At 40.8% G+C, this 15,114-nt stretch overlaps 1 protein-coding gene and 1 pseudogene across 5 annotated transcripts in view; both read right to left on the reverse strand.

Annotated features, from left to right (window-relative positions):
* Nucleotides 1–15,114, reverse strand: part of Acss2 (acyl-CoA synthetase short chain family member 2) — a 46,087-nt gene that overhangs the window by 10,494 nt on the left and 20,479 nt on the right. For 4 of the 5 annotated variants that reach the window (XM_027421379.2, XM_027421376.1, XM_027421377.2 and 1 more), the window contains exons 3-7: nucleotides 3,171–3,262; nucleotides 2,865–2,968; nucleotides 2,557–2,629; nucleotides 2,218–2,293; nucleotides 1,941–2,055 (exon numbers count right to left, since the gene is read on the reverse strand). In XM_027421379.2, the coding sequence (XP_027277180.1) occupies nucleotides 1,941–2,055; nucleotides 2,218–2,293; nucleotides 2,557–2,629; nucleotides 2,865–2,968; nucleotides 3,171–3,262 (460 nt within the window). Of the gene's footprint in view, nucleotides 1–1,195; nucleotides 1,235–1,940; nucleotides 2,056–2,217; nucleotides 2,294–2,556; nucleotides 2,630–2,864; nucleotides 2,969–3,170; nucleotides 3,263–15,114 lie in introns of all 5 variants that reach the window. The other variant, XM_027421380.1, reaches the window with a different exon arrangement.
* On the reverse strand, nucleotides 4,979–6,578 carry LOC107979677 (annotated as a pseudogene).

Below are 15,114 nucleotides of genomic sequence, written 5' to 3' on the forward strand. Positions count from 1 at the left end.
GTGCAGTTACTATCGTTACCTCATATAGACAGAAACTGAAGCAAGAAAGCTAAGTTACCTAAGCAGATGGGATAGATAGGATTTGAACCCAAGTAGTCTGGCTCCAGAGCCTACATTCCAAACCACCAAGTTTGTTGTCTTTCAAAAGAAGTTTAATTTAGTTTTTGTTTCCTTCCTTTTTTTGGGTGGGGGGCAGGGTCTCACTATACAGCCCTGGCTGGCCTGGAAATCACTGTGTAGATCAGGCTAGTCTTGAACTCCCAGGGATCTTTGACTCTACCTCCCAGTGTAGGGATAAAAGGTGTGCATTCCCATACCCGGTGCTGACTAAATTTTATAAGTAAAACAGTTTCCCAGAAATCAGGTCTGTGTCCACATACTCATGAGAGTGAGGACTTATATGTACTACTAGCACAAGAGGTCAGCCATGAAGATTCAAAGTAACCTGTGAAGATACTGAAGCCCATAGGAACAGTGACCTTTATATTTTGCTTTAGGGATGGAAACCATTTTTGTTTAATCATATATCATGTCTTTATTGTTGAATTTTTAAAAGTGAAGTATAGAGAGGAGACATGGTTTATTTGAAGTCATGCAACTAAATATTGGCCTCGGACTCCAAGCCCCTGCTCCATACTAACCAGCATTGAGTACCACCTACAGTGTGACTTTTGTTGAATTTAGTACTTAATTATGTCAGTTATGTCTGGTTTATAAATTCCAAGTTGCATAAAGATATATTTAGGAATTTCTTCTCTGTTGTCCCATATAAAACATTTTTTTCTTTTACAATATAGGTCTAACTTCCTAACTTGATGGTAAAATCACAAGATCAGAGTTCGTGCCTCCTCCATATGCTTCCTGTCTTTCCTGGCTCTACTCGCCAGCTAAATGAGCAGCATATGCTTTCTGACAGGTTTCCCAGTTTCCTCTCACACAAAGGATCTATGCAGCAGGAGTGAACTGGGATGTCATTGCAAACTTTGATATCCTTGTTATATATGAGTGGACAGAGGCAGAAACAGACATTTGATTTTGTAACCCTTCTGAGTAATATGGATGTCGGAGCCCAGGAACAAAGGGAACAGACTTAGCTCTGTCAGCAACCTCACTGGAACAAACAGACAGAGAGCAGATGAACATACAGACAAGCACACAGGGAAGCAGTGATCAAGGGCAGTGAAGAAGTGGATACCTGGGGTCGGATGCACTTGGATTTCTCTTTCAGCTTACCCTGTTAAGAGCCCATGGAATGGAAAGGCTGATGAGCAGGGTCCAAAGATAGAGGAGAGAGAGGGAAGGGTGAGTGTTCCCTCAACCCCTAGATGTCTTCTTTCTTCCCAGCCTGCCCTCTCACTAGTGCCCTCAGCCTCTATTTTCCTCACCCTATTATGTACAGAATTTCTAATATTGTTTGGCCTCCCAACCTCCCTAGTCCCATATTATCCTCTCTAGTCCCAACACTACTCAGGATACTTCAAATCAAAGAATCTAAGTAATCCTCTATTGTTTTGGACCCCAGAATTTATATACCTATGCCCCGCCAAACTATAGGCTGTTAATGGCACTTTCCTACTGCTTTCAGCAGAAGTATTGGATCCAAAGCCACAAATGTCGCTCATTCAAGTCTCACTCTAATCAAAATGAGTATGTATAGTCACCCAAGTCAGTACATTTCCAACCCAAACCCAAGCCTGAACTCTAAGGGTCCCCTCTGCCTATTAACCTTCACAGTTTCTCATGCTAAGTTCCTTCTCTACTTATATTCAAGGTCAAAACCTCTTGCTTTCCAGCCAGCTCTATTAAAGGAAGCTTTCCTGGAATTGTTCCCAGATCTCAGTATTACGATGAAGAAGCCAAGGAGAAAAAATAGGAAATCTTTGGGTAGGAAGAGAGAGGGAGTTAGAGCCCAAAAGAGAGCATAGTAGTGTCAGACTCACCTGGACATCTGGACACTGCCTCTTAACTGGGGGAGACTGGCTGGGAGAGTCATTCATGCCCAGCTCTGCCCGCCCCACATGTTTGACCACAATGCAGCATCTTACTGGGAAACCCCTAGAGAAAAGAAAAGGCTGAAGTACTGGTCTGGTTGGCTAAAAGAAGTTGACAAGATGTACCCATGCCCCTCTAGGAGTATATAGCAAGGACAAAGGGAAGCTGGCAGTGGAGAAAGATCCTGTCAACCCAAGTTAGTAGCCATTAGGTCAGCACACTTACTTCTCTCGGCACTTCTCCAAGGACTCATCAGCCAGCTCCTTCAGGTTCACAAGTTTTTCCCCCCTGTAGAAGGCATCTTTGGGGAGCAATAAACATTCCAGGCCTTAGTACACACCATGCTCCCAGTGGGCCTAATGTCCACAGGGCCCTTCCTGAATCAGCTTCTTGACTCTGGTTCTTCCAGATGATTTGGGCTGACAGAGTCAGCTGAAGTAGGATGAGGAGAAGGCAGGCATGCAGCCCCTACCCTCTGCCCCAAGTTGCCCCAAATCAACAAGCAGACTAGAGACCAAACTTGAGGTGTAGGAGGATCTGGAGAAAGGTGAAAGAATTAGTCACCTGTGGTGATGAGAAGGCTGCAACTGGAATCCAAGATCCTTTCACAGAGAGACTCTGCAGAGAAACCTGCGAACTAGGGAAGAAGAAGAAGAAGAAAAAAAAAAACCTGAAGGGAAGGCGAGGGCTAGTGATTGAGTGATAAAAGAAGGGAGGTGCTCATGAAATTCAGCATCTCCAAAACAGGGTTCCAGAAGATACTGAACATCTGATTTGGACCTATATTTATGATACTTCATGATCCAGGTCCAATTTCCTTCTCAAAACCCTATCCCTCACCCTTGGTTCCTGTCACCAGCCCAAGTTCCTACCACAATGGAGTGCAAAGCTCCAAGGCGAGCACATGCCAGCATAGCCACCACAAGTTCCAAGATCATAGGCATGTAGATGGCCACTCGGTCACCCTTCTGAATGCCTATAGGAAAAAAAGACACAGAACAGGAACTATGATGGACCTTTCTTGCTATCCCTTGCTCCCTCCCACTCAGATGGCCCCCGTCCAGCTAACTTTTCTGTTCCTGTCACCAGGTTCCTTCCATTTCTTGTCCTCTTTTTTTTCAGTTCCTCAGAGAGCTCAGGGTTAGGTCCCCGAGTTCCTCTTCCACACTGATACTCACCCTGTTTACGGAGAACATTGCTGAACTGACACACTTGGACCAGAAGTTCACGATATGTGATCTTGGTGGTCTCCCCTGGTTCATTGCCCTCCCTGAGATACATCAGAAAGAATCAGTAATTAGGGACATAGCTCTGTTCTCTCATAAACGAGATAGGAGCAGTCACAAAATTCCATCTGTTCATATCAATGTTGACACTCTCCTGTCAGTGAATCTCATGCTACATCTTTCTAAAAATGTTTTAATTAACTAATTTAAATTTTTATATGTGTATTTTCCCTTAATGTATGTCTGTGTATCACTTGCAAGCCTATTGCACAAGAGGCCAGAAGAAGGTATTGAATCTCCTAAAACTGGAGTTACAGATAGCTATGAGCCACCATGTAGATAAGGAATCGAACCCAGATCCTCTAGAAAAGTAGCCAGTGCACCTAACTGCTGAGCCATCACTCCAGTCCCCTGATACCACATCTTTAGCTGACTAGACAGATACTTTGGCTTCTCAAAGTACTTGTATGCATGTTTTATGAGATTGGAAAGTGTACTGTCTACCTCTGATTCTTATTTTTTATGTTGACAAAATAGAGTGATAAGCCCTTCTCTTTTATCTTAGGGTTGTATTAAGGAGAAATGACGCAACAAAGGTGCCCTATAGTAGTTGTTTCAATTGTTGAGACGGGGTCTCATGCCTGGAACTCACTATGTAGATCAAGGTAGCCTAGAACTCACTGCCTGTCTCTGAATCCAGAATACTGGGATTAAAGGTTTTGTGTCACCAGATCCAGCATTACTTTTATAAAGTGTAAGACTGAATTAAAGCCTAATGTAGTGACCCACTCCTGTAATATCACTACCCAGGAGATGAAGGTAAGAAGTTCTCAAGTTGAACTGTGTCAAGTTCAGGGCCAACCTGGGTTTCATAGTAAGTTCCAGGCCAGCCATGGCTATAGTGAGTCTTTATCTAAAACAAAAACAAAAGCAAACAGCAACAAAAACCATTTTAAAAAATCCAGTCATCTGCAATCTTAGCACGTGGGAGGCAAAGGCAGAAGGATCAAGGATTCAAAGTCATCTCTGGTTACTTAGAATGTTGGAGGATAGTCTAGGCTACATGAGACCTTTCTCAAAAAATACATGAAGAAACATGCATTTGGGTATGGTGATGCATGCCTGTAATCCCAGCACTACGTAGGATAAAGCAGGATCACAAACTTGATGCCAGATTGGGATACTGTAAGAAAAAAATGAACAGGGGAAAGAAATTATATTGTTATTTAGAATAGGGGCTTCACATTGCTCGTGCCCCAGTTACCTAAGGAATTTGTTTGAATATAGATTTCTGGACTTCAACTCAGCTCTGTTGCATCAGAATGCAAAATCTAAGAATAACTTATTTGCTTGTGCATGTACACACACACACACACACACACACACACACACACACACCATGGCACATATGTGGAGGTCAGAGGACAACTTGTAATAATGAGTCTCTCCTTTCACCATGTGGGTAGAGGGGGTTGAACTCAGTAGATCTGGCCTGGAAGAAAGCACCTTCACCTATTGAGACATTTTGCCAGCTTTAAGAAATGTATGTGTGTGAATGTTTTGCCTGCATCTATGCATGTAAATTATGTGAGTGCCTGGTGGCCTCAGTGGTCAGAAGAGGGCATTGGAAATGGGTTATAGAAGACTTTGAGCTGCCATGTGAGTGCTAAGAGTTGAACCCTGGTTCTGTGGAAGAGCAGCTATTGCTCTTAACCACTGAGCCATGTCACCAGCCTTAGACGCTGCTTTAAACACACACACACACACACACACACACACACACACACACACACACACACACACACACACACATGTTCTTTGACAATTTGGTACAGGTACAAATATATTCTGACCACACTCACTCCTCCCCATACTAACAGCATCTTACTTCCTTATCAATTCCCTTCCCACTTGCATGTCATTTTATTTTGTTTTGTGACCCACTGAGTTTAACTAGGGTCATCTGCATGAGCATGGATATGAAGTTACCCACTGAAGCATAGCACTATAAATCTGCTTCTTTATTACAGCTGATACAGAGAAACATTAGGTAATTATGACATAAGTTTAAAATTTAAAAATCACTATCTTTGGACTTGAGGATATGGCTTAGTGGTACAACACTGGCCTGGCATATGAGAGTCCCTCGACTATCCAAGCATCTGGAAATATGGGATGAGGGCCTGGGACAGTGGGGAACAAAGATAGTCATTTTTAAAAAAGACAACAAATGAAACCAGGTATGGTGGCACATACCTCTTGTCCCAATACTCAGCAGATGAGGCACGATGTTAAATTCAAGACTAATCTTGGGTTACCTGTAAGTCCTTATGAATACAGTTTGATTATTTTGCTCCTTTTTTAAAAACAAAAGCACAAACCCATTTTTAAATATTTATATCTGTGAGGGGTACAGCATCACATAGATTCTGTGTCCAGTGGCCTTTATAGGACAGTTGCTTTAGAATTTGGCACAAACCATGCCATTGTTTCCATGGGCCAGAGTTACATTTCTACAGATTACTCTGGTTTTATTCAGTTTATCTCCAGGAGTCATGCTATTGTGTTTTTCTTTATACCTAGATAGAATTCAGTTTCTTCTCAAGCATAAATATCTTTGATTTTAAGAAGAGCCATGTGCACTCTTTGGTTCTAGAGACCTTGATTATAGCTAGCAAAAATGGCCTTGCCCAATAGCCTTCCAGACATATCTGCTTTTTAGAAGTCCTGTTTCCATAATATGGGCAGTGGTGGTGTATGCCTTCAATCCCAACACTCGGCAGGCAGAGGCAGATGGATCTCTGAGTTCAAAGAGCCTGGTCTACAGAGCAAGTTCCAGGACAGCTAAGGCTGTTGTACAGAGAAATCCTGTCTTGATTCCCCCCAGCACCCCCCTCCTCCCGACAAAAAGGAGGAGAAAGAGGCTGCGGAGGAAGAAGAAGAAAAAGGAAGAAGAAATCCTGTTTCCAGCAGGCTTCAACATGCACCAAGAAGGCAGAAAGAGCTTTTGTCCTGTTTTTCATCACTGTTTTTTCTTTTCTTTTTAAAAATCCTTACATATTTACTTGTGTGTGGGTAGGTGCACATGCCATGGTGCCCACGTAGAGGTCAAAGTTGGTTCTTGCCTTTCATCTTGTTGAATCAGGATCTACTGTTTCTGCTGTGCCTTGTACTCTAGGCTAGCTGGTTCAGGAGCTTCCAGGTAATTCTCCTGTCTCTGCCTCCTATCTCACTGAAGGAGTTCTGGGATTGCCAATGTCCACTACATCTGGCTTTTTATGAGACCAGGGACTGAACCTGGGTCTTCAGGCTAGCACTGCTAACTCTTTTAGCCACTTATCTATCTCACTGACTCTTTCCTTTTTCCTCCTCCCCTCCCTCCCTCTTCCCTTCATTTGTCTTTTGGTGCAGGGTCTCACTAAGCAGACCAGGCTGGCTTCAATCGTCCAATTCTCCCTGCCTCTGACTCCAAAGTAATGGTAATACAGGTATAAACCTCCACACCTGACTCACATGCTGGTTTTTTGTTTCAATCTTTCTTTTTCTTGGACAGGACAATCCTAAAATGAAATATTTTCAATCATTTTTATTTCACAGAACATGATTGATTTTTATAAACCTTTATTTTCTGATGAATGAACAAAAAGTGTTAATCAGAGATCTCTCTCTACCCCATGTGGGTTCTGGGATCAAGCTCAGGTTATCAAGCTTAGTGACAGGCACTTTTAGATGATAAGCCATCTTGCTAAAAACACTTTAGCCAAAGTGTTTTTTTGTTTTGTTTTTTGTTTTTTTTTTTTTCCCAGAGACAGGGTTTCTCTGTGACTTTGAAGGCTGTCCTGGAACTAGCTCTTGTAGACCAGGCTGGTCTCGAACTCACAGAGATCCACCTGCCTCTGCCTCCCGAGTGCTGGGATTAAAGGCATGCACCACCAACGCCCAGCCTAGCCAAAGGTTTTTAAATTACCTTTTCTATAAAAATAAAACACTTTCTAAAATGAATATACTTATTTTTAATTCCAGAGGTAACATCTTTAAAAATAAAACATTTGGGGGGCCTAGGAAGTATTATCAGTTGGTAACATGCTTGCCTAATACGCATCAAGCCATGGGTTCAGTCTCTAGCACTGTATAAAATAGGCATGGTGGCATATGCTTATAATTCTAGTATTCAAGAGGTAGAGGCATAAGCATCAAAAGTCCAAGATCATCATCATCCTTGCCTATATGGTGGGTTTCAGGACAGCCTGGGCTAAATGAGACCTTACCTATGAGTAAATAAATAAAGTTATGAATAAAATAATTTTCCTTTCTTTTTGAGACAGGGTCTCATTATGTAGCCTTAGACCAGGCTGGCATTGAACTCGCATAGATCCACCTGCCTCTGCCTCTCAAGTGCTAGGATTAAAGGCGAGTACATATTTTCAACTCAATAACAACAACAATGAAAATATCACCCACTTCCTATAGCATAATTTCTATCTCTTGACCAGTTTGGCCTGGTTTCTTTTAGTTATTCTTTCTTTGCTTATTCAACAGCTACCATATGCAATATGCTTGTGTAGAACAAGACGCTGATGTACAAGATACCCAACATCACAGAGCTTGTATACTAATGATATTGTAGGTAATATATAAGCAACAATTAAACCAAAATAATTGTAAGTTATAAGCACTATGAATAAATAAAATACAGCGATATAAAACTGAGTGACTGGGAAAAATACCTTTTAAAAATATGCAATTATAGCTGGGTGTGGTGGCATATTCCTGTAATCCTAGAACTCAGAAGGTTGAGGTAAGAGGATTACCAAAAGTTTGAGGTCAGCCTAGACCACACAGTGAGTTCCAGACCAGCCTGGGTTAAAAGAGTGAGATCCTGTTTCAACAATAATAAACATATGCAAAGGAATTACTGTGATTGCATATGAAAATTTACATATAAGGATGTTTTTCTTACTCCCTTCTACTGCTGTTTCATGAGTTTTAATAAGTAATATAGGCGATGCTGCATAAAAAGATTGTATTGATAAGTGTACCTCTTAATCATATCTGCCAATCACCCTGCCTGCTGACAACCACTGCTACTGATATTTTGAGTGGCTTTCTAGAAACAATTTGCAGACAAGGCCACTCTTAGTAATATGGAGGGCTTTTGTGATGACCAAAATAATGACTTGGAAAGAAGTCTATACTTTCTGCATAATTAATAAATCCTTCATTTTGAGGGCCTTACCCTGCCTAGGGAGTGGAGGGGGGATGGCTAAAGGCAGGTGGGATGTTGGGGGGGAGGGGAAGAGAGGGAGAGGGGATTGACATCTGAAGCAAGCTTGTTCTTAATTTGAACTAATAAAATAAAATTAAAAAAAGAGAAAGAGCTAGCCATTAAGAAGCCTGAGCCATGGCCAAACACTTCATAATTAAAAAAAAATCCTTCAGATACCAATAGAGGCAGAAATTAAAAACTGAACTTAAAATATTAGACATTTTTTAAAAGGATAAGCTCATTTCAGTCTAGCCCAGCATGGGACAGTAAGATTTAGGAAAAGGTGCTGTACTCAGGGAATACACTTGTTAGACAAAGTTGTCTATGTGCATGTATTCTTACATATTCTAATTTTATACACAAATGATGGCATTTTAATTATTGCTTCTTTATGAGACCAAGTATAGCTATGTGACCCAAGTCACCTCAAGATCACAATCCTGTCTGAACTTCCCGAGGGCTCATTCTATAGGCATATACCACCATACCCAAGCAGTTGTGTAGTTGTGTGATAATAGGGATGTAAACCAGAGCCTCAGGCATGCCAGGCAAGTGTTCTGCCACTAAGGTACAGTTTTAGCCTTAGGTACTATATACAAGCAATAAACTGGACAAATGTTACATGTATAACTCAATCAGCTTGCTTTTTAAAAAATTTAAACATAGGTCCGGCGTTGGTGGTGTACACCTTTAATCCCAGCACTTGGGAGGCAGAGGCAGGCGGATCTCTGTGAGTTCGAGGCCAGCCTAATCTACAGAGCTAGTTCCAGGACAGCCTTCAAAAAAAAACAGAGAAACCCTGTCTCAAAAAACCAAAAAAAAAAATTAAATATATGCCTTGGTACCATTCTCTATCAAAAATGGTTCCATTCTCTTTATCTACTATTTGTATATAATATCTATTATTTGTATATAATAATTAATTTAACAAGTAATAATTCAATGATCATCCTTATTCATATGCTATTTGCAAATATATCCATAGTATGAATTAATAAAAATACAAATTTAGGGCCAAAGATATGTGTATTTTACATATTGATAATTATTAGGAGATAACCACTTAAGGTGAGAGTGTCAGGAAAGGCCTGGGGAAGTTCTTTTTCAGCTAAAACCTCAATAAGAAATAGGTGACCATATCAGTTCTTGGAAGAATATTCTGGGCAGAGAAAGCATCAGACGGAAAGGAATTGAGGCCTATTCAAAGAGCAAAAAGGAACTCAATGTGGTTGGAATACAGCAAGCAAGAGACTAGATGAAAACAAGAGGTAGGCATCAGTTAAATCAAGTAGACCCTTGTAAGGGTGGTAAATTTAAATTTTATTCATCTTTCTGGCTTCCTTATACACAAGGTTCATGCCTATCTCCACATTTAAAAGTCCATTTTATATTCTTTGTTTGGAAGAGTGCATACTATGGCATATGTGTGGAGGTTTGAGGACAACCAGGAGGAGTTGGGTTCACACTTCCGCCATGTGGGTTCCAGGTCATCAGGCTTGGTGGTGCCATCTGCCCAGACTCTTCCACACTTTTTACCATGCCATTCATTGCTTCTGCCCTCCTTTTCCAGATGCAATACTATATAATATACCCCAGCGAGCTGTCTGTGCTCCCTCCCCTTCTTTTCTATCCAGAATACTTATGAAGGAGGAAACTGAAACTTAGAGAGAAGTAGCCAGCCAAGGTCACACAATAATAAGTGACAGAGCCAAGAATAGATCCTCAGATCTTCTGATTTCAAGTCAGGACTATTTCCTCACAGCATAAGGGACTGGATTGGCAAGGATGCCAGGCCTCTTCTTACTGAGCGAAGTTACACAGAAATGATCTGCTTCTTTCCAGCTTCTGGCTTGATGAGTCAGTTACTATCTTCTCCTTGGCTGAGAGAAGCCAAGCATAGCAAGCTTACTAAAATGGGACAGAACAAGGAGAGGGGAAGCTGGCAAATGTCCCTGAATGCCAGAAGCAGAAAAGCTGCCCACTGTCAAATGCTACAGAAACTTCAAAACATCTCCAGCTACAGCTGATGCTGACATGTATGTCCTCATGCATGTACCCCCAATGTGTACCCCATACCAACTCACCTCTGTAAATACTCTTGAATAAGACCATATATACTAATATAGAAACATTATACTCACAAAAGCTGCTGAGCTACATACACAAACACAAATAAGCATAAATATATGTGCCCAGAATTCAAACATAAGTCTGCCTGAGAGTACATTTACAAACCCACCTACATGTACAGCTTGCCTTTTTAGAAACTTTTCATCAAATCATTCTGCTTTTATTTTTTCACAAAACTTTCCATTATTTGAAATAATTTCATTTATTTTACCTGCTTATTATTATTCATGTCCTTTATAGGAATATGAGCTACATTATATCAGAGACCTAACCTGTCTTGCTCACTGCTATATCTCTAGCACTGAAAATAAAGTTTGATGTATGGTTGATGAATGAGAACAGATGTACAAAGCTCATATATGCACAGCTTACTTGAACCCCCCTCTCTCTCTCTCACACACACACACAGTGTGTGTTCCTCTCTTTGGCTATGTGCGTAAGCTATAAATTATTGACATAGGTACATTACTCATTCCAGTGTCTTCTTTCTCTGTCACAGACACCAGGCTTGGGACCCTGGCTGGCTAGAAGGGGGAAGGGAACAAAAATTGACCTTTTCAAGATCCAAAGCCCACTAGGATCCTTGAACTTTTAACAGAACAATTAATTTGGCCTAACTCTGAGATTCAAGGAGACTGTTAGTTATATGGTTGGAAAAAATAATTGTTTACAGAAGAACAGGTACAAGGACTCAGAGTCCAGTCTTCTTTCTTCCACAAGGGGAATTGCAAGATCAAAAATTAACAGGGACTGGGCTTGAGCTCAGTGACAGAGTATTTTTCAAGCATGTGCAAGGTCCTGGGCTCAATTCTCAGCACAATGTGAAAAAATTAACCATATTAACCGTGTCCAGGTAAATGAGTGAAGTAGATCACATAACTAAAATTTGACAGAGACAGGAAATTATTTTCCTTCCTCTTAATTTTTCTATATGAGAGTAATAATATATGTAGAACTATATTCAGCCTCAGTTTAGGGGCAACAATAGAGGAATCAACTAGAAAACACAACACATGCTTTGGCTAAAGGATCCAGTGCCCAACTTAGCTCCTGTTAAATTTCGTTCAGTGGCTCAATGTTGCCATTTTTAAAGGTCTGGAACATATTTCTGTCAAATTTTCAAATACGGATAACTAATTTTCAAAGGTTTAAAACACCATAAACCACCGGGCATTGGTGGTGCACATCTTTAATCCCAGCACTCGGGAGGCAGAGGCAGGTGGATCTCTGTGAGTTCGAGACCAGCCTGGTCTACAAGAGCTAGTTCCAGGATAGGCTCCAAAGCTACAGAGAAACCCTGTCTCAAGAAAAAAAACACCATAAACCAAACAGAACTATTAATGAGAGATTTAACTGATAGATTACTGATTGAGAACTTCTGCCATAAGCCTACTTGCCCTTCACTTGGAAGCCATGTGGTTAGTGAGATAACAAAGGATATACCATCACTAACCCTTCTCATGTTCCTCTTTTGGGGAATCTTCTACAGAGAGTCTTTTCAAAGTAGCCCTTCTGTATACCCTCCAACTTTACTCTAGTCCACTGGTAGTTGAAAATATACTTAGGGGCTAGAGAAATGACTCAGTGGCTAAGAGTATATATTGTTCTTGCAAAGGAACGGAGTTTGATTCTCAACACCCACATCAAGTGGCTCACAACTGCCTGAACCTTCAGCTTTAGGAAGCCAGCACCTCTCTGACCTCTTTGGGCACATGCACAGCTACACATACAAACACATAAATACTAAAATTTTAAATATATGTACATATGTGTGTTTTCACAATTACTTCTATTGTCCTTGTCAAAATCATCAATGGGTAATGTGGTGGAATCTTGCTTGTACAAATAAAACTTGTCTGAAGACCAGAGGACGGAGCTTTCCACTAGCTAAACATAGAGGTCTGAAGGTCTGTACAGACAGACAGGAAGTGAGATGGCTGGGCAGAGACAGGAAGTGAAATGGCTGAACAGAAAGAGGATATAAGCAGGAAGAAACAGGAACTCACTCTCTTTTTCACTGGGAAGCTAATAAGGTAAAGGTGGCTTTGGCTTGCCCCTTCTCTCTGATCTTTCAGCATTTTCCTCTATATATATGACTCTGGGCTTTTATTATTCCATTTACAGAATAAGTCAGAGTGTTATTCTTTTGCTCAAAACACTAAGGTTGGTTCTTATACAGTTTTGAGTCCAAGCCCAAGTCCTACCAATAGTCTATTAATTCTTACTAATTCTTAATTCTTTCTATTCTCACATGTTCTTGTTCTGCTTTCCTTTCCTGTTCCCTCTGCTTCATACACGTGGCTGCCTTAGTGCTTGACAAACACACTTGACCCCAGATTCCTTGCCCTCTACTTGTAGCACTATTCCCCCAGATGACCACATGGCTTGCTCTTTATCTTTGAATCACTGCTCAAATGTTGGCTTGTTTTATTTATTTTGAGGCTGGGCATCACTCAAGCTGGGGTGGAACCACTATGTAGCCTGGAATGGCCTCAAACACATAGCATTCCTCCTGCCTCAGCTTCCCAAATGCTGGAATTACAGGAAGGGCTGCCTTTTCAGTGAGGCTATACTTGTCTATCCCTTGGAAGAACACCCCTATCCTTCAAAATGAACATCCTCCATGAAATTGTCCCCACCTACCCCCAAAACTGAAAATTCTTTCACCTTTCCAGTCCCTTTTCACTTCATTTTCCTGTGATACCTGAACACACACAACCTTGTACTGCATTTACATGGGTCTTATTTTTTCTATTACACCCAGAGGACAAGGGTCATGTTCTTTCTTTGCCTTTTCCAGCTAAGGCCAGCTGAATAGGGTACTCAATGTCATAGTCAAGTCATCAGACTGTTAGGTGATTAACAACAGAGAAGGCTAGAGACCCTCTCTTTCTATGAGAAGAGAGTCATCAGTTTGGAGATTTTTAATTCCTTACAACTACAAGTAAAGAATATTTGGGCCAAAGGACTGGAAGAAAGATGGTTGGTAGGACTGGGTACTTGCCCGACATGCATGAAGATCCTCCAATACCCTGCCTCCCAATAAAAGACAAATGGGAAAACTGGTTTATTCATAGAACCTTTTTGGGGGAAGTTCTACTCTAGTGGGCCAGGCTGTGCAAAAACAAACACTGCAATAAGAAGTCAAACCTGTTATTAGAGGAGCATTAACCAGATGTTTATCTGGGGAAAAAGAAGCTATTGAGAGGTGCTTTAGCCATTTTCAGATAACTCTATCTCTGTTGCTTTCACCTAGTTACAGGCAATTTTCATTTATTGCTTGGATGACCATAGTGGCCCCTTTTATATACACATCATCCAGAATGCTCAATTAAAAACATAAATCAGACCACATAGCTTCCTGCACATAGCCTCTTGCCTAAAACTCACCAATGGATTCCATTGCATAAGGAAGAAAAACCAAACTTCTGTCCCTTATATCTTCCTCTACTTCATCTTGTACCATTCTCCTATTATGCTTTCTAAGGTTCCAAACATACTCCCTTTCTTATAAACAGAACACCCCATGTTCATTTACTATCTTTCCTTAGTTCTTTGAATTGTTCTATCTTATGCTTCAAATCTCAGTTTAAATGTCAACTACCTAGTGAGATTTTCTCTAATTCTAAATAGCACCACCCCTTCTTGTTTTTCATCACCACATTCTGCTTATTTTCTTTTTATTTTCTCAAGCTATTCTTATGTGATTTACTTTTAAAATTGGCTGTTTGGGGGCTAGGGAGCTGGTTCAGTCAGTAGAGTGCTTATTGCACAAGGGTGAGGATCTGAGATGGGATCCCCAGCCCCCGCTAAATGTCTGGGTACGGCAGCATGTGCCTGAAATGCCAGTACTGGTGAATTAAAGAAATGAAGATCTCTGTGGCCTGTAGACCAGCTAGTCTTACTGAATTGGTGAGCTCCAGGTTGAGTGACCTTGTCTCAAACAGATAGCAACAGAGACAGACACCCAAAGTCAACTTCCTGCCCCCTTATGCACCTGCACACTTATGAACATTTACATATGTACACACCATAGAAACACACACACCAAAACTAACAGCAAATCGATGAAAGAAAATTAGCTGTTTCCCTGAAAGCAGAGGCCAAGGTGTTCTTGTTCATTGCTGACTCCCCAATGTTTTTCACAGAACCTTGTTTACAGTAAGTACTTAATAAATTTTTCTGAACTAATACTTCTGAATGATTATTATGGGTATGAAGCATGTTAGCATTATGTAACTATAAGTGGAGTAGTTAGGTGTCTTTAGAGAGCTGGGTATACAGAAAGTCTTTCTAACTGGCAGAGGTATTCAAAGATAGGATGTGCTCCTTTGGGAACTCTAACTCTGGAGGTAACAAGTAGAATCTGAGATTTGCAGAGACACTAAAAATCAAATTCTGCCATGAGAACCAAGCAAAACCAGTCTTTCTTAAAGTATGTTCAAATAATGCTAATAATGCAGATACTAAGACATCCTCTGTCATATACTATAGAGTTGA

The sequence above is a fragment of the Cricetulus griseus genome, chromosome 6 (assembly GCF_003668045.3).
Source record: "Cricetulus griseus strain 17A/GY chromosome 6, alternate assembly CriGri-PICRH-1.0, whole genome shotgun sequence".
NCBI classification, from domain to species: Eukaryota; Metazoa; Chordata; class Mammalia; order Rodentia; family Cricetidae; genus Cricetulus; species Cricetulus griseus.